The sequence below is a fragment of the Aulonocara sp. 'chitande type north' Nkhata Bay genome, linkage group LG22 (assembly GCF_057382095.1).
Source record: "Aulonocara sp. 'chitande type north' Nkhata Bay isolate Kocher_YH1m ecotype deep benthic linkage group LG22, A_spYH_male_GT1.1, whole genome shotgun sequence".
Classification (NCBI taxonomy): Eukaryota; Metazoa; Chordata; class Actinopteri; order Cichliformes; family Cichlidae; genus Aulonocara; species Aulonocara sp. 'chitande type north' Nkhata Bay.
The window spans coordinates 12,755,460-12,777,355 of NC_141364.1; the positions used below are offsets into that span (position 1 = coordinate 12,755,460).

The window sequence follows — 21,896 nt, forward strand, 5'->3', positions numbered from 1 at the left end:
CCCTCCCCCCCCTTTCTCTACTTCTTTTTCTCTGCAAATCCTGCCCCCATACAATTCCAGTGTGAGAAATGTGCTGTGAGTGAGCTCTCATTTGGAAAAAGTGCCAATGTGTAAACCTGTGTGTGTGCGCCCCCGTGTACGCCACACACAAAATCCATGAAATCCCGGTGGACTTTTTCAGTGCTTCTCCCTAAATAAGACTTGCTTGTCAGCTTAGGAGACAGACAGGTTGTGCGAGGAGCAGACACAGCCTCAGTGTTGCCTGATTCAGAGGCACAAAGGCCATCCTACGGTGAAATATAACCAGGGCCTTTGTGCCCAAGTTAAGTCCATTCCCAGTGGGGTTTGTGGGATGGTTTTTGGCAAGAGTAAGCAGTTTTTTTCTCCTGACTTCTATATTGAGATGAGACAGGGGTCCGGTGTATTTCCCAGCCTAACTTATGAGCCTGGCTGTGAAAAGTGAGAGGCCACATTTGGAGGCGACATCACTATCAGTCAGTGCTTTCAAAGTGCACAGCTTTTTCTCAAAGTAATTCTTTACTCTGACAAAAGTGTTTATGTGCGTGAAACCGAATGAGACCTTGTGATGTCAGCCACTCGGCCAAGTTCTTCTGCATGCAATCGCCATTAAATAAATGGCTTTGATTTGTAATTCACTCATAAAATGATCTGCAAAGATGGATGTGAGAGTGTCTTGAAGAACTGGATGGAGCGGATCACTTGTCAAGGCTCGTAAGGTGTGAGCTATGACTCCATTTGTGCAGAGGTCTGTGGAGCAAATGAAGGGGTTGGAAAGATTGAGTCATCAGTCTTGAAGGTCAAGGAAGCAGGGCGCATGCAGGACAGAAATGACAAGGAAAAACAAGCTGCCAAACACACAGACTGAGCCTCAGGTGGTGAAGAAAGGAGCGGCACTGATCTCTGTCTCTAATTGAGCCTTACCTCATTGAGTTTGCTTATACAAGTGGGCAGGGATTGCTCAGTAGGTAGAGTGGTGGCCCCGTGATCGGAAGGTCAGGGGTTTGATTCCCCTGAACAGCTACCCTGAGGTACCCCTGAGCAAGGTACCATCCTTACACACTGCTCCCCGGGCGCCCAATGGCTGCCCACTGCTTCACTGAGTGAATGGGTTAAATGCAGAGAGGAATTTCCCCACAGGATCAATAAAGTACTTTTGTTCTTTCTTTCAAATGGTTGGCCAGCACAATGGCAATTCTTGGGGAATCAGAAAAATACTCCCAAAACGTTGTCTTTACCGCATTCTCACTTTCACACTGTTGTCAGATTGAGATTAGACACTTTGGTTGACAAAAGTAAGGTCATACAAACATAAACAGCTATATGTGACCATGGAAGTATATAATCTTAAAGAAATAGGTCTGCAAATTAAAGAAAATGCCTAATCAAATTTTTAGTTACTTCTAAAAATTACTCCACAGTGCCAACAAAAGCCGATAGTCAAGAAAAGCAATTTAATTCAGCCTAGCAGCAAGCAGATTATAAGCCAAGCTTTAGCCTTGAATATCTCGGATGAGCCCCCAATTGTTACAACCGTGCCTCGGGAGATGAAAACATAAAACACAACACAAACAAAACTTTTATATTTATTAAAAAAGTTAGATTAAAAGAAACAATGTGAGAGAATTTCCGCTGACTGTATCTTGTATATTAATTCAAAATAAAGATACAAGAGTTCCTCGTTCTGAACCAGGTGGCTCCACAGGATTAGTAAGTCCACATATGAAAAAATGTTTGATTACCATTTAAAAAATAGATTATTTATTATTTACTTATTGTTTATTGTTACAAAAAACTAAATCATTCATAGGGAAATAAGGTTATTTTTATGGGAAGAAAGCAGTTGGGGCAGGATTTACAGCCTGGAAGGCCCAGGGGAGCACATGTCAGCCAATTGTTCCTTAAGACTGGATGGGCTGCTTCCAGTAGTTTGGAGTAAGAATGCAACACTGAAGTTGCTGAGAGACCTGACTTGGGTTGAGATCTGCCAATAAAACCTTTGGTTAAAAGAATAAGTCCACACCTTTCTTCTTAAAAGACTGGACTATTACACACTTCCTGTGCAAGCTACAAAACACCAAAAATTTTATTTTTTTTGTGTGTGTAAAAATGTGCTAAGTATTTCAAGATGATGCTCCCAGTCAAGTTTCCCTTTGTACTTTCTTTTCATCGTATATTTGTATTGATATATTCTGTTTTAAAGGGCTAACCAGCACTACATTGATTGTATTCTGTGCAACGTTTAACTACAGCATACGTTTTACTATCCACATGCAGTACATTGGCTTTTATTGCCAATCATGTTTCCTTTTAATCCATGGGATAAAACTTTTATTTGTGGAGTAATTAATATAAACAGATATCAAGAAAATAAAGAGGTGGACTATTAAATATCATTTCATTCATCAGTTAACAAAGAGGTAAAGCAGACATTGTCTAGTACAAGTGCAAAGACTAGGATTACATTTTTTTGTGAGCATTATTTATCATGATCAACCATACTAAGCAAATTCTTTTCCTCACTGATCTTGTGAGTATTCTAACTTCAGATTTAGCTTGAAGCACAAATTCCCCCACCATGGATTCAAAACACAAAAACGCCTTTATTTCGACTTGACTAGGCAGAACATTAAGTTTTAAGGATATCCATCAAAAATAGATAAATCGTTGTAATGAATTGAAAAACTTAAGTCATCCTGTGCAGACTGTTTAACTGTGATTTCACAGATGGAAAATAAGTATGATTTAAGTGTCATTTAAACACTAAATGTTTTAATGACAACGGAGCGAGCAAGACAACAAGCAATGGGGCCTAAGAGAACACCGAACGCCGATGAAATTGAGGACATCAAAAAGTCATTGGACTTTCTAACTGAGGAAACATCGGCTATCAAGCTACAACAGAAATATATCCTAGACTTAGTCGAGGAAATAAGGTCGCTACGTAACCAGAATGCAGAGAAGGAGAAACGGATCGTCTATCTGGAGAGCAGGGTCGCGGACCTGGAGCAATATACCAGAATGAACGACGTGATCATCACAGGGCTGTACATAAAACCCCGGTCATATGCTCGGGCTGTGACTGCTGGCAGTAAAGAGGAGCAAGGAGATCTGGATGGGAGCTCTGCGGAGCAACAAGTAGCTGGTTTCTTGCAGTCGAAAGGGATCGACCTGGACTGTAATAACATCGAGGCATGCCACCCCTTGCCCAGGAGAAATGCTAGTGATAAACCAGCTATCATCATAAGATTTGTAAACAGGAAACACAAGAATGCACTGCTGAAGCAGGGGAGGAAACTAAAAGGATCGAACGTCTACATGAATGACCATCTAACCAAATCCAATGCTGACATAGCGAAGAAAGCACGATACCTAAAGAAACTGGGTAAAATTCAGAACACCTGGACTGCAAACTGTAAAATATTTATAAAGCTCAACGGTACACCGGAGGAAGCCAAGGTGCTGGTCATCAAATGCATCCAGGATCTGGAAAAATATTAACAGGTCACTTGACTACAAAGGCAAGGAGCGGGACAAACAATCTACAGTCATCAAAGCAGGTAATAGAAGACAACAACGGAAGCTAAAGCGTAACGTATTCAAGGATGAAACAATCAATTAATTCATTATCTGGGAATTATACATTGCTACCACAAAGGATTGCTAATCAGGAGATAAATTCACCAGTAAACACGGAATACAAAACACACTTCACAGAGCAGGACATTGATCCAGAACTGAACTTTTTTAACATCAAAAATACCTGCTACTATCATACTGAAGAACAATTCAACAAAACTGTCAAGGTCGACGGCAAAATATCTATAATCCACTTTAATAGTAGAAGTTTATATGCAAATTTTCACAAAATAAGGGAATATTTAAGCAAATTTACACATCCATTCAGTGTGATTGCAGTATCTGAAACATGGATTAATAAACAGAAAGGAGAGGACTTTGTAATAGATGGATATGAATTAAATCTTACAAATAGAAAGAATAAGAATGGCGGTGGTGTGGCCTTGTTTGTGGATAAAAATTTAAAATACAAGATGGTAGAAAAAATGACGATGGCGGTAGATAATATATTAGAGTGTGTAACAATAGAAATTAGTATGGGAAAAGAGAAAAATGTCATTGTAAGCTGTATATATAGAACACCAGGTTCTAATATTGAAATTTTTAAGGAGTGGGTAGATAAAACATTCATTAGGACAAATCAAAAAGTCATGTTCATTTGTGGGGATTTTAACATAGATCTACTAAATCCAAACAAGCAGAGAGCGACAGAGGAATTTATTAATACAATGTATAGCTTGGGACTTTTTCCAGTGATCACTAAGCCCAGCAGGATTACAGCACAGTCGGCAACCCTAATAGACAATATATTTACTAATGAAATAGAAAATAGAACCATAAGTGGTCTCCTAATTAATGACATCAGTGATCATCTACCTGTTTTTATAGTGTATAACAGCAATTACAGGAAGGTTAAACAGCAAAACACAATAAAATACAAACGAGTGAGAACAGAAGAGTCAATAAACGCATTCAAAAGTGATTTACTCAAGCAAGAATGGGAGATGCTGTATAAGGAAAAAAATATTGATAAAGCTTATGAGATTTTTTTAGGAAAATTTAAACTGTTATATAATAGTCATTGCCCAGTAAAGAAATATAGTAAAAAACAAAAATATGCAGAGTGCCCATGGATTACAAAAGGATTGCAAAATGCATGTAAGAAGAAAAATACCTTATACAGAGAATTTATAATGAACAGAAGCACAGAAGCTGAAAATAAATACAAGAAATATAAAAATAAATTAACGAGTATTTTAAGGTCATGTAAAAAGGAATACTATGAAAAATTACTGATTATGAATAAAAATAATATTAAAGGGATCTGGAAAACATTAAATACCATCATCAAAAAGGGCTCGGGGCAGGCAGACTATCCTTCGTATTTCGCAAATAATGATAGAAATATTACTAATATGAGAGATGTGGTAAATGAGTTCAATAAATTCTTTGTAAGTGTTGGGCCAGACTTGGCTGAAACAATTCCTGATATAACAGATTCTGTAGAGAAAGAAACTAGACTCATTGACCGCAATCCTCATTCAATGTTCTTAACGGTGGTGGAAGAAATGGAAATCATTGATATTGTTGGGAAATCACAAACAAAAAACTCTACAGACTCTGACGACATTGATATGGAAATCGTTAAGAGAGTGATAGAGGGCATTTCCAAACCCTTAACACACATTTGCAATTTGTCCTTACAAACTGGTGCATTCCCAAAACAAATGAAAACAGCTAAAGTAACACCACTGTTTAAAAATGGTGACAGACACCAATTCACAAATTATAGGCCTGTCTCTCTACTTTCTCAATTTTCAAAAATACTGGAAAAAGTCTTTAGTAATAGACTTGACAAATTTATAGATAAACACAAAATAATAACGGATAGTCAGTATGGTTTCAGATCAAATAGATCAACATCATTGGCATTAATGGAACTGATCGAAAATATCACCAACAATATAGATAAAAGACAATGTATAGTTAGTGTATTCATTGACCTAAAAAAAGCTTTTGACACAATTAATCATGACATATTACTTGATAAACTGGAGTACTACGGCATTAGAGGAGTGGTGTTAGAATGGGTAAAGAGTTATTTGAGAGACAGGCAGCAATTTGTGAAAATTGGGGAATATCAATCAGAGTGTATGGACATTGTTTGTGGAGTTCCGCAGGGGTCAGTATTGGGACCAAAGCTGTTTATCCTCTATATCAATGATATATGCAGAACATCAGATATACTACAGTTTATTCTATTTGCAGATGATACAAATATTTTTTGTGCTGGAGAGAACTTACATCAGCTTTTGGAAATTGTCACACAAGAAATGATTAAACTGAAAACATGGTTTGATAGAAATAAGCTATCATTAAATTTGGAAAAAACTACATTTATGTTATTCGGAAATTGTAAAAAAGATGCAGGAGCAAAATTATTAGTAAACAATGTTGAAATAGAGCAAGTTTCGGATACAAAATTTCTGGGTGTGATAATAGATAACAAAATCTGCTGGAAACCTCACATAAAGCATATACAAGCCAAACTGTCAAGAAGCATCTCCGTACTAAGCAAAGTTAAATATTTTTTGCCTTCCAAATCACTCCGGGTACTTTATTGTTCACTTATATTGCCATATTTGGAATACTGTGTGGAAATTTGGGGAAACACATATAAAACTGCACTTCAACCAATATGTAAAATTCAAAAAAAAGCAATCAGGATGATTAATAAAGCAGGATTTAGAGACCATACTAACATCATGTTTTTGAAATTAAAAATACTGAAGTTTATGGATCTTATAAAATATAAAACTGCAAAAATTATGTACAAGGCCAGATACAATATGTTACCAGGAAATATACAGAGGATGTTCTATGACAGAGAAGGAGACTATGAATTGAGGGGGAAATTGAATCTAAGGATTCTTAAAGCACGGTCAAAGGTTAAAACCTTTTGTGTCACTATTTATGGGGTAAAACTGTGGAATAGTTTTACTATAGATCTACAGCAATGCTCAGGAATTAGTAAGTTCATGAAAATACTTCGAAAACTGATTTTGGAAGAATATGATACCGATAAAGATGATCACCCATTGTATGTATAAAAATATCAAATTATATCCAAATTATATCAGTCACGGTAGCCAAGTTTATATAGGTTCTCCTCGTGTATCGTGTGGAGTATGTGATGATGGGAATTAGGTGAATTATGTGGGATCAATAAGATGTTGAGCAGGGGTAGGAATTAATAAGTATGTTCATACTTCTTCCTACTCCTTTTCAGACCAAACATTGTTACATTATGTCAGACGATTTTGTTTTATTTCATTATATATTTTTTGTTTATCTGAACACATACGTGTGTGTGTGTGTATATCTACATATATATTCGTATCTGTAAATGAAAATATATGTAGTGTGTATATATTGTTTTTTGTTTTATATGTCTGAAACAAATAAAGATACAATACAATACAATAAGATATCTAGACAATTTTCCATAAAATTTAAATCTGAATTTTTCAGACAGCTCAAAGGAGTTGGATTTGGACCATTTCTTTTAAAAGATATGGCATTATTATTACTGAAATTATTAAAGCAAACACACTGCTTTATTGTTACTTCATTAGCTGTATTCTGCACAGTCAGGTGATCTTTTCTGCTTCTGAAAAACTGCAACATTTACAAGTAAAAATCTGCCTTAATCTTTCAGCTACTGCCTCCTGCTGGTACCTTCAGCTATTTGCAGAAAGTCACATGACAAACTTGAAAGAAAAAAGGACACACACAGAAGCTAAATCCCTGTATTTGTAAACTGATCTTAAACTAACTCTGATTCATGTGCCTGACCTGAGACAACATGTGACTAACTCATTTTCCTTTTCCCCGATATGTGTGATCGAGCATGCTGCAGCAGCCCGAGGGAGTGCAGAGCTCACATCTGCTGTCAGCTGAGCTGTCCAAGTGTCACAAGAGCAAAATTACTGCAGCCCTAACGGGACCGCTGTATGAGTGTGGAGCAAAGCAGCTCTTAATGTAACAAAGTGCTTTAAAACACAGTGAAAGAAAGAAATCATACTCTTTTTCAACATGTTGTCAGTGTAGATCATGTGTGTGTCATTCTGTCTGTAAACATGATAGCTCAGAAAGTTTTGAATGAATTCTAATAAAACATTGTAGGGTTTTATTAGTGGGATCATGTTAACAATTAGTTAAAATTAGGCAGGTAAAATTCACTGAGGACTTCAAGGCCAACTTAACGATTTATTGGTCAAAAATTGACAAAACATCTTATGAATGAGAAAATATTATTCTTACAAGTGTGATGTGCATAATTATTAACATATAGAGCATAGCTTATGAAGATTTAACATACAATGTCACATTTGAACTTTAACCTCGCCTTCAAGATCAATAAATTGCACTGATGGTTGATAATAATGATGATAATAGTTGATAATAATGCTACATAGACCAATTTAAAATGATAATGAAATGTTCACATGGGATGCTTTTCAAGTATGTTACAGTTACAGATATGTATATATGAAAACAAAAGGAGTACTTTTCTATGGCGTGGTGTGCTGGGGGAGCAGCACAGCAAAGAAGGACTCATCCAGGCTGGAGAAACTAATCAGGAAGGCGGGCTCTGTGGTCGGCATGAAGCTGGACACTCTGGTGACAGGGGCAGAGAAGAGGACCTTAAAGAAACTGATGGACATTATGAACAATGCCAGGCATCCTCTGCACACGGTCGTAAACAATCAGAGGAGCCTATTCAGCGACAGGCTGCTTCTCCCAAAGTCAAAAACCAACAGACTTAAAAACTCCTTTGTCCCACATGCCATCAAACTGTTTAACTCCTCACTGGACGGGGGAGGGAGGAGAAACAGGGGGACAAGGGAGGGCGGGAACAACTGAGCTGTAGGTGCTTTTCTACACTGTGCAATATTTGCAATATTTGTTTTTTGTTTTGTCTTTATTGCTTATATTCGACTGTGCAATAATCACTGTGCAATATACTCACTCAAATGTGCAATCCTATTTATCCATATTGTATATTCTGTATCTATATATGTGTATATGTGTATATGTGGTGTATTTATGCTTATATCCTTACTCTCATTCCCCTTAATGTATCTGTAAAATGCAACTTCTTTTGGTGCTTTGCTACTGGAAACTGAATTTCACGGAGGAACCCACCCGAGGGATTAATAAAGTTTCATCTAATCTCTAATCTAAAATCAACTTTTTTTTCACTTGTTATTTTAAAAAGACCAGAGAAAACAAAAATGATTAAACACAAAACCCAATACTATTTCCTTAAAAGTAAATATGGAGAGTGAGCTTCTTATTAATGATGGAAATGTCTTAGTAAAGACAGAAAAAGTTTAATGTTCTTGTGTTGTTATTGACGAAAAAGAATCATTACAAGTTTGATGATGTTTTATAAACATCATATAGGATGTAAAGGATCTGAATGCGGCACACAGATAGCGGAGCATCTCCCTCCCTCCCTCTCTTTGCCCTCATCAGCACCACCGTCTGCATCCTGCTGAGCTCTCAGAGCGTCCTGCCTCTCCGACGGGGACGGGACGCCATCTTGTTTGTTTTAGTGGAAGAGGAGGCGGAGGGGTACCGGGGAAAAAAATAACCCCCAACCAACGGCAGCGACGGCACGGCCGGCAAAAACAGAAACGCGCCAGACGGCTAACCGGTGAGTATTTTATGTCTAGCGTAAGCAGAAGATTAGATTTGTGTGGATAATTAAAAAAATAAAATAAATAAATAAAAGAGAGAAAACGGGGCTAGCGTCGCGGTGCTTTTGAAAGACAGCTGCTAATACTAGCTTATCTGCAGCATCACCTGTTGGGATGCAGGGAGCGTCAACGATGTAACGGACATCTCATTTAAAACGGTCAAATAAAACCTGCCCGGTCTTCTTCTGTCTGCGGTTACAGGGTCGCTGTGTTTCCCGGTAATAACAGTATAACATCTGCATTTGGGCCAGCACTTTGATTGGAGTCATCCTGCAGGTGCTGCATGTTGTTTCTATTATTAAATCATTACATCCTTCAGTATCATGACTGTCCTGGCTAACGGTGTAGCTGCAGGTCATTTCTACAGTATCCACGGTAAAGTGCGGGTATACACCTAACAGGCTATATAATTAGCCATAAATAAAAGGGGCCAATTAGGATAAATAACACTACTGCTCCTTTGTTAAAATGTTGCGTTTACTGTAAAATTATCTGCGATGACACATTGCCCAGACATAAAGTGACAAAGTGATTTCTGATATTTGTCCAAAAATATTTTCTTGTATTTAAACTGTTGTAAATGAGCTGTTAGCCTATAATATGTCCCAATTTTGGCCTACTATGTAAAATGAAATTGACATCCTTTATATTACAGATCCTTAATAATTATAGAGTCCCAATCGCTCGAGTGGCTATCACTGTTTTGTTTGTTTGTTTATTATTACAAATTAGTAATTAATATAAAAGACATTAAATAAAAGTTTACAGTTTTCCCTCAGCAGTGACAAATATTTTTGCTAGTTGAGTTGATCCAAATGAGGGATTTTGCTAAAATAATTCACTAAATTCATGGAAATGATTTGATAAATATCTTATCAAATTTTAAACATGTAAAATAAGGTTCTACTGTTGTTTGTGTCCAAGTATTACCTATTACTTAAAATATACACACACATAAGTAAAATATTTAGGAGAAACCAGTGTTAAAGTATGAATATTATTGTTTATATTATTATACAATATTAAATTATTGCACAGATCAGTGCATTTCTTTAATTTGACTGTACTGTAAAGTCTTATGTTGAAAGTTTACTCTCTCACCCAGCTCCTTAGTGTAGTCCAAGGAGCAGCCCTCAACAAAGCCAGGGCTCCTCACAAGTTTTTTTTTAGTCTTTTTTCTCTGAGTTCCTCCATCCCCAGCAGACCACAGCATAGAAGATTAAAGAGCTACCACAGTGTCCCAGAAGGTCCTTAACGGCATCCTGAACACAACAAAGGGCCTAAGACGATTTTAGCCTTTCTTATACAGGACATCTATATTATGTGACCAATCCACTTTGCTATTAAGATTAACATGCAAGTATTTGTAAGCTGACACAGTCTTAATCTCCAGGCCTTGAATGTTTACTGGTGTAAACTGTATCACCTTGCAGAGGAAGTCAGTCACCATTGTCTTGCTGGAGTTTATTCAAAAACAGTTTTTTTTTGCACACCATTCAGTGAAATTGGTAATAACCTCCCTGTATTCCAAGTTGTCCCCTTCTGATATATACCCAACAACAACAACAACTGTCCATGTTGTATCTGAAGTCCAGTTTGTAAAGGATTAAAAGGAACAGGGAAAGTACTCTACATTGTGGAGCCCCAGTGTTGTATACCACTACATTAGACACACTGTCACAAAGTTGAAAGCAGTGTGGTTTTTTTGTGAGATAGTCTCTGATCTATGCAGTCAGGTGGCAGCAGGCTATCGGGTTCAGGCTTTTTCCCCTGAACTAATATTAGCAAAACTTAACTAACAGAAGAAAAACTGTCTGGCTGATGGATGTAAATGAGAGCGATAAAATGAGCAGCTCATTCTCTGCCTTCTCTGGATTTTATGCATGCAGGTTAGATGATATGCCTCTGCAGTCTGTATCTGCACTCTGTGTGACACTGGGACTGCTCCAATCACAGGCGGTGGTTTCAAAAAGTCTCAGTTAATCAGTTTGCACCTTGTTATATGCTTATCACGATAACCCAATCAGTTGTTTTCTTTTCAACATCCCCACATAGTTTACCCCTTCATAGTGGTGATTTCAGTCATGTGCACTGTACTGTTTCTCTCTTTGTTTTTTTTCTTTCTCTCTAGGCCTGACGCATCCCCCACTTCCCCTTTCCCTTGTGGTGAGAAGGCATCGAGACGATGTTTTACGCACACTTTGTCCTCAGCAAACGTGGGCCGCTGGCTAAAATCTGGCTGGCGGCCCACTGGGACAAGAAGCTGACCAAGGCACATGTTTTTGAGTGCAATTTGGAGAGCAGCGTGGAGAGCATCATCTCACCCAAGGTTATTTCTCAGGCTACCACAGCTAACTCCAACAGACTTTGATTACTGTACACTAGGGATTTTCCATTTTTTAACACAGTTTCCACTAAAATCTGTCAGTCTGAAGCAGCTACAGTGAATTAAAGAAACAGAGTTCAGGCAGCAGAAATTGCTGAAGTTGTGCTCTTTCCTTAGTGACAAGTTTCCTTATTACTCTAAAAATCCTGAATAATAAACTTTGTTGCAGTGACATGCAATTAATTTCTATATATAGTATTTGATATTACTATTTGGCACTGGGGCACCTATCAATTAACCTTACAGTAGCTGCTCTGCCATTGAAAACCATGCCATGAAGTTCCTGGTACACAGTTTTTGTGTGTTTTTTTTCTAACCGCTCCCATGTGATAAAGTGATTACCCCATTACTGCATGTAAATAGAACCTGCAACACTCTTTATTAGTTCCATAAATTGGTTATCGGTCTCCTTGATTGCTAATAGTTGGTATTAGCCCTGAAAAAGCCACATTGGTCAATCCCTGCTGTAAAATGTGGCTGTTTCTTATTAGGTTTCAGTGTCTATCTTCATGTAGTCATCCTATAATTACATTGTAGGCCCTTATTGGGTTGTTTTTTTTTTTTTTTTATATATTATTCTGGTTTAATTTTCTCTCAGGATTTCTTTATAGTACAGACTTGTTAATTTCATTTATATAGAACTCATCGGTTGTGAGACAGACTGCTTTTTTGCTTCCCACATGTGGAAGAAGTGACACAGTTTATGTAGAAGACAGAAGTTACTGTATTACTAAATGTATGTCTTTGTTTTTTTACAGGTAAAAATGGCTTTACGGACTTCAGGGCATCTGCTGCTGGGGGTGGTGCGAATCTACCACAGGAAGGCCAAATACCTGCTGGCAGACTGTAATGAGGCCTTCATCAAGATCAAGATGGCATTTAGACCAGGTTGGGAACAGCAGATAAATCAAAACTAGGCTTTCCAAAAACCATATTAAATACATACTCATACAGCAGCAGTTAGGGCCCTGAAAGAGCCTCTGTTACTTTAGATGCACATACTAACTACGCATGTGTCACATACACTAAAGCTGCTTTTCTACCTCGTGTTGTTTCAGGTGTGGTGGATCTTCCAGAGGAGAACAGAGAAGCAGCGTACAACGCTATCACTCTGCCCGAGGAGTTTCATGATTTTGACCAGCCACTGCCAGACTTAGAGTGAGTCCTACAGTCTTCCTGAGAGAGCACAATGCAGAATAAGACTACAAAGAACAAAGTTGTTGTACAAAATAAACTGTGCAGATCACAGCCATTAAATAAAAATGGTGTCGCGTAAGGTAGCGTAAACTTGTTGTCTGTATTGTACACGGCCCACATGCTTAGCCACCCCCTCAGAGTCCCAAAATATATTAACAACAGCATTTAAATGACAGTGTGTTGTGTTTTGCACAGTGACATTGATGTAGCTCAGCAGTTCAACTTGAACCAGAGCAGAGTGGAGGAGATCACCATGAGAGAGGAGGTGGGCAACCTCAACCTGCTGCAGGACAATGATTTCGGTACTTTGTTTTTTGGGGGTTTTTTTTATCTTTATGTAGGATTTGATCAATTAAACACCAACATCCAAACACCAATGTAAAACCACATTTCAGTATTTTAGTGACACTTTGTTTCAAGGCTGATTCCTTGACTTCCTCACTGTTTTTTCATGCAGCCGACTTTGGGATGGATGACCGGGAAATGATGCGAGAGGAGAGCGCGTTTGAGGTAGACATTATGGGAGCATCAGCTTCGAACTTGCTACTGGAGGCTGAGGGTGGTGCTAACCAGATGGCCGATAAGTCCAACCATTTGGAATATGATGACCAGTACAAGGATGACTTTGGAGACAACCCCATGGAGAGCAATGAGGGAGGAATGCTGGGTAAGAGCTAACACTAAATTTAAAAACAGATTATTTTATTTACTCAATGACATCTGTAGATGACGCTGTTTTCGTCTGGCTAGTGGATGAAAAAGTGTACTTTTTCTTTTCTTGTATTTCTGTGTAGTGGACAAGCTGCTGAGTAACGAGGATGGAGGCGGCATCTTTGACGACCCTCCTGCCATCACAGAGAGTGTGATGATGCCTCAGGACCATGGAGACGATGACGATGACTTTGATGCTCTCTCAGGTCAGTTTCACAAATTCCTCAGGGCTAAAATATAATATTTTTTAGTCTTTAGCTAGAGTGTGGTATGTTACGGAGAGTTAAAATTACAATGTAGTTGTGTCATTATCATGAAATGCAGATCTAATATGATGTGTATGTGTGTGGTGTTAGCGGGAGCCCCAGATAGTCCGGACTCAGGCCCAACAGAGCCCCTACCAGCTATGACTGACCAGGCAGAGCAAACTACTCTGGTCCACAACGAGGAAGAAACCTTCGCCCTGGAGCCCATCGACATCACAGGTAATCCAGCTAATTTTGTTTTTGTTTTGTTTCTAATTACTCAGCAGCTCTCTCGCTCTCTGTAACAGAAAAAATAACTAATGAAGATGGAACGTAAGAAAGATGAAAGCCGTGCTAATGAGCATGATTCTGTTGTGCTGTGATCTAGAAAATGAGCGGTTATACATGTCAGAGTCAGCCGGCATTTAACCAGTTGACTGGAGCAAAGCGTGACCACATTCCAGTTATTCACACTCAGCAGACTAATCTGTCATGACGTGTGTGATGTTAGGCACGGTGCAAAGTGCCTCACATGTCAGCAACATTAAAAATGTGATTTGATTTCAAATGGTTCATGTTGTTTTGGACAGTATCTTAAATTTTGCTTCTGACAAATAGCCTTCATATTATAATAATTAAAAAGAGTAAAGCTAACACTCAAACGAATGAAAACTAAACTGAAATACACTTATCTATTTTGGAAACTAACTTAAAACTGATTTTAAAACAAAAACTCAAATGCTCTGAAATGCACCAGATCAGCAAGATAATAAAACTCCTGTTTCTACAATGAAATGGTAAATGGACCGGTTGTTATATAGCACCTTTCTCTATCTGAGCACTTTGCACAACTTGCCTCATTCACATTCACACACATTCATAGCTCCAATGGATGCATCTGTGAGCAGTTAGTTAGTATCTTGCACAAGGATATTTGGCATGCAGACTGGAGCAGCTAGGGATCGAACCACCAACCTTCCAATTAGCAGATGACTTGCTCTACCTGAGGTTAAGCACTAAAAATGAGCCCTTGTCTTCCTGATCTACAGTGAAGGAGACCAAGGCAAAGCGTAAGAGGAAGCTGATTGTAGACAGCGTGAAGGAGTTGGATAGTAAAACTATTCGTGCACAGCTTTCTGATTACTCCGACATTGTCACAACCCTGGATCTGGCTCCGCCCACAAAGAAACTGATGATGTGGAAGGAGACGGGAGGAGTTGAGAAGCTTTTCTCCCTTCCAGCTCAACCTCTATGGAACGCCAGACTGCTCAAGGTAACGGATGTCATTCAGGGACATTTGTGCACAGTGTTTTAGTGGTCACGGCGACACACATTACAAACACTGACTCTATGTTTACCCTCACTAGATGTTTACAAGATGCCTGACACCATTAGTCCCAGATGAACTGAGGAAGAGGAGGAAAGGTGGAGAAGCCGACAGTCTGGATGAGTTTCTCAAAGATCTGGAGAACCCAGAAGTGCCAAGAGAGGAAACAACAGGCCACCAACAGAGAGACATCATGGGTAAGAAACAGACTCCATATAAAAGATAGAATAGCTTCAAAAGTCTGAAAAATGAAGTAAACATAAAGTGCCTCAAACTGAAATTAATTTAGTAAATGATGGTCTCTATTTGCAGTTTTATTTAAATATTATTTCTCACATACATACATTGCAAAGTGTTTTAAGAAAACAAATGTAAAATAAGACAGGCGGTAAAGACTAATGTGAAATGCAAGCGTTTAATAACAAAATTTATACAAATGCATGAACAAGACATCTAGAACAAAGATAAGAGCTCTATAGAAATAAGCTAAACTGAAACATGTTCCACAGTAAGATCTGCCCCCATCATTCATTACATCTTATATTTGGACTATGTTACATTCATCTTTTACATACAGTCTGTGAAAATATTTTCCCACTGGTTTTCCCACCAGTGTTCATTTGAGGTAGCACAAAATATGTTCTTGATTTTTTCCAGACCAGACCATCATGGAAGAGGCCAGCGTGCTGCAGACTTCAGCTGTAGAGGGGAGCAGGACAACCCTGGATGAGTCGGTCATGCCACCTCCATCCTCCCAACGAGGCCTGAAACGCAAGGCCCAGGACACAGAGCCAGCCCTCCCTGTGAGTACATGTTTTTCAGAGTTTGTCACATTGTGCTTTCTCTGTCTCTCTGATGTGTCCTCTGACCCCTCCTCACTCCAGATGGGGGCCTTGGACCAACAGCAGCAGCAGCAACAGCAACAGCAGGGGTCCAGACCATCTAATGCACCCCAACAGCTCGAGGCATCCACTGTGGAGGTACCCCCGGAGGAAACAACCACCACCAACATCAGCCAGCTGATAGAACTGGACCTGCTCACCGACAAGGACAAGAAGAAGAATGATGAGGACTCTGATGAAGAGGTGAGATAAAGATTCCCAAACCTTGCTTCTTCACTTTTCGCACACCTTTTTCATTTATTCTGAGTAAATAAGCAACCTCATTTTTATGTAGTTTATTTATCTGTAAGTTGGTATAAGGATTTATGTGTATTTATGTCAGGAGGAGGAGGCGCAGGGAGGAGACCAGGACCAGGAGGAGAGGAGGTGGAATAAAAGAACCCAGCAAATGCTTCATGGTCTCCAGGTATGTATGTCATCTCATCTTACCAGATAAGAAAACAGCAGAGTGATAAGTTGTTGGTACAACTTATAGAAATATCTGAACTCAGATCCACACACTGAGACACCCTGGATGTTTCTGCGTGCTTTAAGAAGGGAGACTGACATCTCGTTGTATGAAGAAACAACTTATGTGCTTTTATTTTACCTTTTTTTCCCAAAATATACTCATGTGCAGTAGAAAACCATATGAATCCTCTCTGAAGTGGAATTGTTTCTAGTCTAATGGTGTCAAGTTTGTTTTTTTAGATTTAAAATTAAGATGTAAAACATGACACAGTCCAACTAAACTCACAAGGAGTTAACATGAAACATCTTAAAGTGCATAACATAAAATAAAAATTCATTTCACAGATTCAGTTTGATTATTATGTCAAAAGACCACCAATACAAGTTTTTATGACTTATTTTGTTTAAATCAGCCACAGCTGTGATTTTACAGATGACTTAGAGAATTTAGGATTGTGGCCATAGACACAATCAGGATGCTATCCTGTTGGATTTTTGAAATCTACATTGTGAAACTTTAACTTTAGGGTTTTTTTCCCCATATTTGGATGAGAGGATGGGATGCTGGTTAATTGGTTTGGTTATAAATACAGACACACTAATACAATAATAAAGTTTTTCATACAGAACTGAAGTCTGTGCCAAACTGCAACGTGAGTGTGTGAGGTCAGGTCTGACCTCAGGCAGAGCTCAGTTGAGATTTTGGGTTATTATCTTATATTATAAAACTTTTAGGTAATAGCCCGACAGTTTCGCTTGTGGATAGCATTTTTTATGCCAGAGGCAAGCTCCACACTCAATATATTTGCAGATTTCCACAGCATCAGGTAATATTAAGACTACTGACTGGCATCGGATAAGTAGATGTACCTTGCATAAGCTTAAAATCCATTTCCATATCAAAGTATGCAAAATGACAGGCTTCCTCTTGCTCACACTCTTTGTCACTGCATCACAGAGGGTGATGGCTAAAACCGGTGCCCAGTCGGTCAGCCTGCTGGATCTGTGCAGGAACAACAACAGGAAGCAGGCAGCTGCCAAGTTCTACAGCTTTCTGGTCTTGAAGAAGCAGCAGGCAGTGGAGCTTGTCCAGGAGGAGCCTTACAGTGATATCATCGCTACGCCGGGTCCTCGCTTCCACATAGTCTAAAAAACCCATTCCTTTTAATCTTTTAAAGAAAAAAACTGCTCGGAGGTCAGTACTTTTAGTCAGCAGCACTATCTGTTAGTTTAACACAAGTCTTATTTAAGTATGCTGAGATTGTTTTGTTTGTGAAATGGTTTCATTTTTGCATCATTTAGATGTGAAGCAGTGGTGGTTCAGTGGAAGTGGGTCTGACTAACGTAGTTGGAACTCAAACAATGAACATATTTATTATTTACTCACTTTATATCCCAATCACTGTAAAGGATCACCTGCATCTCATTGTTTGCTGCCGTCTCACCAAAGTGAAGGAGTCCAGTGTAATGATTTGTTTACAATCAGTCAAACATGTTACTTCCATTTTTCTCACTACTGCAGGTGAAGGTTTACTTCTGAAGTCTCTCACCATCATATTAGGAAGAAGGAGCATGCACTGTTTCCAAGAGTACATTTAAACAGTTATTATAGTAGTTCTCTACAGACTCAACCAGCAGCTAATCATTATACAGCTGTAGAGTAGCACTTTAAGTATTACAGACTCTAAGTTGTTGTTGCTGTTGCTGTCAGTAAAAAAAAAAAAAATAGACATGACCCAAATCCACACAACATACTAATTTCTAAGCAGGATTCGAGGATTGTGCAAACTTAAAAATAGTGATGGCTATCAGCCTCCTGACACAAATCCTCTGGAAGGATTTGTGTCAGGAGGGTCATGACGGAAACATTAAAAGTGAGCATAATTTATGCACCGTTAATTTATGGCTGTTCTCTTACTCAAGGTGTGTTCTTACCGGCATTGGGAAAGACAGTAAAAGTGACAAAACAGTGATTAAACTTCATTGTTTATTGTCAAAGGTCTATTTAAACAATTTAAATTGTGTTAATTTTCAGTAAATTTCACCAAAATTCTAACTTTTTTTTAGTAAAGAAATCTGTGGCATCAATTTGAAAATCTTATATCGCCTTTTTCTCATGTTCACGCTGTCTGAGGCCCGCCTGCCTGACCAGGGGATAACAAAACCCCATCAACCTTCAGGTTAAGGGGTAAAAATCACCTGTTTTTTCAGCGCATCGTGATTATGCACACTTTTCCTGATTCAGATTTAAAATTCTGATAAAACAGTTCTGGGAACACCTTTAACAACTCCTGCTGCTTCCTCTCTAAACTTGGAAGGAATTAAGTTTTCTCCATCATTGCCTGTTAGTATAAAATATGAAATATTGAGACTTTTCATCACGTTGTCTTGGACCTTGTTACTATGTGCTGTGGATTTGGGACACAGTTTAATAAAACCTAGCTTCGGGACCTCAGCCTATAGATAAAAACATGAGTGGTCTGCTATACTTGCATGCTATCCTGAAATATTTGAATCAAGTCCAATTTGTGTGAAATTTATTTTCATTGCCATGTTACTTTTTTTCAAATCCTTAAAATAACTTGAGGTCAGATTCACTTTACTCAGTGTCCTTATTGTATATGGATACAGTGATGCACTGTCTTGTTTATTAAGACAATTAAGTTGTTGTGCTCTGTGTCACTTTTGATAGTATTAATTTATTGTTGTATTGCTGTATAGCAGCTAAAGAGAATGAATTGTTTTTTCATTTAAAAGCAGATTTCATTATTAATCTCTAGAATGGCTGGATGACAGGATCAGATGGAAACTGGATGGACTTTTGTTGCTGCAAGTCATCGTGGTATGAGAAAATACTGCAGCTTAAATTTAATCTGCACGAAATATCAACAGTGGAAACAAGTTAGTGTGTCCAGAGACAGCTAAATGCATTGTTTTTGATATCCCCTTCCATCTAAAAAAAAGAAAAAGGGTAAACTGTTTAATGTCTGAGTGCATCTTATATTTTAAACTATGTGCCTGTAACGAAACCTGCTTTTTTGATTTTGTATAAAAGAAATCATAAAGATGTTGTCTGAGAACAGTTTCATTCCCTTACCTGTAAGGTTTTTCAAAATAAAACAAATAACACTACAAAATGGCATTTTTAAAATATTATGTAATAAATGTTTTTTTTCCTCTGCAGTCATATCAAAAAGTAAACCTATAAATCAGGTGAATGGAGAAGGTTGAAGTCTCTGTCTTCCTGCTGTTTTATGTATTAGCAGCTGCTGGGGCAGCTGTGCCATCTCCTGCCTCCACTTTTCGTTTCTTGTGTCGGCTTCTCTTCCTCTTCCCCTCCTGCTCTGTCTTCTTCAGCGGAGGTGTCGGGACTCCTTTCTTCTTTTTCTTCAGGCAGCTCAGCGGGTTGGGGTTGGACTGTTTCCTCTTCCTCTTCTTCCCACGCCTTTCTCCGTCCTTCTGGCCAATTCCCTGCTCCTCCTTCAGGGTCCGGATACTCTGTTGCTGGGCCGGGCTGACCAGCTCTCCCAGCTGGACGGCCTGGACGTGGTTGAGGGACGCCTGGCTGGGCTTGTCCAGCACAATGGTGTTGAGGATGATGTAAAGCAGAGGAACTCCTGGAATTTTCTTCAGCCCCGTGGTGACTGTGTGGTCCTGAAGACACAATGAGACCAAGGAGATATTTGTAACTTATCTGTCATCTGCTCCACTGAGCAGTTATAATCCCAAATCAGACAAGAATGAAAACAAGTTTTCAGCAGCCCATCTCCTCGGTACCCAGATGTTTACAGGCTGTTGTCAAAAGAACAGGGCATGATACACACAAAACATGTCCCTGTAAAAATTTTTGAGACTTGTTGCTGCCATCAAATTCGAAATAAGCCAATATGTTTTCACAAAAGAGTAAAAGGAATCAATTTAAGCATTTTCTACGTTTTCTATGTTCAACTCTGGGTAGAAAATGCAAATCGCTCCATTATGTTTTTTTGGGAATCGAGTTTATCGGAGCACCCAAAGCTGGCTTTCAAAAATATTTTCCCACTTTCATCTCATTATTTACCTGTGTGGCAACGAAGTAGTGGTGCGAGTTGGTCTCTTCCAGCATGGACAGCAGACACTCTGATGCTGAGACCGGCTCCTTGAAATGCGGACACTTCCTGACCTGAAACCTCTGCAGGATGATCTTGGCCCCGTACAGCTGTTTTCCAAGCGTCTCGAGCTCCTTCAGCGCACAGCTGAACGTGAACACGTGGACATATTATTAAAAGGTGTATGATGACGGTGTTGTGCCAAAAAGTGACCGGGGGTAGTGGGTGGGGAGGAGGGGGGTGCTCAGAGGTGAATACACTCACCTGGTGGTGCACAACTGCACCTCTCCCATTAGGTATTTGGGCATCTGCTCTTTGATCTGAATCTTGTTCTTCAAGGCCGCTTGACAGAAAGTTCCATCGATGAGGATTTGGAAGGGTTCCCTGAAGCCGAAGTTGTATTTGTAGAAACTGATCGTCTTCTTGGCTTGTTTCTGCCGCTTAATCTTCATGGCGGCGGGCCAGTGATGAAAGAGCGCGTATTAAAACACAAACAACCGTCAGTGACGCGCGTTAACCGTGAAAATACTGTTAACGTTAGAATTATCAAACACAGCATGTGCACTGTACACAACACGCTTACGGTCGGTGCCCCTCAACTGTCCGACTGGAAACAACATGTAGGACTAATGTTCCCGCTTTCTTTCTTTCTTTCTTTCTTTCTTTCTTTCTTTCTTTCTTGTATGTTGTTAGTGTAAAACATTTGCTTTAAATTATAGAAGACCTCCAGCCTGTCGCTATTAATTATTTTTCTCTGAGCAGCAAATATTCTTCCTATTTTCATGAAGTTCATTAAACAGTAAAAGTGAATAAATAATGTTTTTGTTGTTGTGGCGTTAGAGTTTACATTTTTTATGCTGTGCAACAGTCTCGAGTCACTACTCATATCTTTATATTTTACTTCTATGGAGCCAGACTTTCTTGTGATTTTTAAAGTGGTGTAAGCAGCTGTTTATTTATTTATTTTTTAATTTCAGTCCTTACCTGACTATTTTCAGAGGAACGTTTTCTGTGAGTTAAGCCACTTAACACTGAGCTATGAATCATTCAAGGATAAAAAAAGGATGAACCAGTGTTGTGCCTACATATAACGTTGCTATTCACAGCCCAACAAAGTTTATTACAATTTCCTTAGCCGAGTCTATGAAAAATGCCAAAAATAAGAGTTTGACGGAAATAAAATGGCATTTTTGCCAGAATGTTGTGTTTCCCAAAGAGCTATTAAGCG

General features: G+C 38.8%; 3 protein-coding genes across 5 annotated transcripts; 2 read left to right on the top strand and 1 right to left on the bottom strand.

Moving 5' to 3' along the window:
* Positions 1-2,823: 2,823 nt before the first annotated feature.
* On the top strand, positions 2,824-6,162 carry LOC147303627 (uncharacterized). Its single transcript, XM_086280791.1, has one exon. The coding sequence runs from the start codon at positions 2,824-2,826 to the stop codon at positions 3,517-3,519; it is 696 nt and encodes a 231-aa protein (XP_086136917.1). The 3' UTR covers positions 3,520-6,162.
* Positions 6,163-9,164: 3,002 nt separating this feature from the next.
* rad21b (RAD21 cohesin complex component b) lies at positions 9,165-19,645 on the top strand. 3 transcript variants are annotated; one of them, XM_086279223.1, is made up of 15 exons: positions 9,165-9,319; positions 11,494-11,691; positions 12,507-12,636; positions 12,807-12,906; positions 13,141-13,247; positions 13,403-13,612; positions 13,740-13,862; positions 14,013-14,141; positions 14,951-15,174; positions 15,269-15,425; positions 15,886-16,031; positions 16,113-16,313; positions 16,453-16,536; positions 17,539-17,775; positions 19,361-19,645. In XM_086279223.1, exons 2-14 carry the CDS (start codon positions 11,548-11,550, stop codon positions 17,728-17,730), a joined length of 1,947 nt encoding a protein of 648 aa, XP_086135349.1. In that variant the 5' UTR covers positions 9,165-9,319; positions 11,494-11,547; the 3' UTR covers positions 17,731-17,775; positions 19,361-19,645. The 3 variants fall into 3 exon arrangements, with proteins under 3 accessions (XP_086135349.1, XP_086135346.1, XP_086135347.1); XM_086279220.1 differs by having other exon boundaries at positions 17,539-19,645; XM_086279221.1 differs by lacking the exon at positions 9,165-9,319 and adding an exon at positions 9,344-9,638 and having other exon boundaries at positions 17,539-19,645.
* On the bottom strand, positions 18,216-21,289 carry utp23 (UTP23 small subunit processome component). The gene is made up of 3 exons (XM_086279224.1): positions 20,933-21,289; positions 20,641-20,815; positions 18,216-20,234 (listed from the first exon to the last, which is right to left on the bottom strand). The coding sequence occupies exons 1-3, from the start codon at positions 21,118-21,120 to the stop codon at positions 19,833-19,835; spliced, it is 765 nt and encodes a 254-aa protein (XP_086135350.1). The 5' UTR covers positions 21,121-21,289; the 3' UTR covers positions 18,216-19,832.
* Positions 21,290-21,896: the final 607 nt, after the last annotated feature.

Coding starts and splice junctions, on each gene's coding strand:
- LOC147303627 (XM_086280791.1), top strand. CDS start 2,824: ATGGGGCCTAAGAGAACACCGAACGCCGATGAAATTGAGGACATCAAA.
- utp23 (XM_086279224.1), bottom strand. CDS start 21,120: ATGAAGATTAAGCGGCAGAAACAAGCCAAGAAGACGATCAGTTTCTAC. Junction 20,816..20,932: donor GTGCAGTTGTGCACCACCAG/GTGAGTGTATTC, acceptor GTTCACGTTCAG/CTGTGCGCTGAAGGAGCTCG. Junction 20,235..20,640: donor ACTACTTCGTTGCCACACAG/GTAAATAATGAG, acceptor TTGTGTCTTCAG/GACCACACAGTCACCACGGG.
- rad21b (XM_086279220.1), top strand. CDS start 11,548: ATGTTTTACGCACACTTTGTCCTCAGCAAACGTGGGCCGCTGGCTAAA. Junction 13,613..13,739: donor CAATGAGGGAGGAATGCTGG/GTAAGAGCTAAC, acceptor ATTTCTGTGTAG/TGGACAAGCTGCTGAGTAAC. Junction 15,426..15,885: donor CCAACAGAGAGACATCATGG/GTAAGAAACAGA, acceptor GATTTTTTCCAG/ACCAGACCATCATGGAAGAG.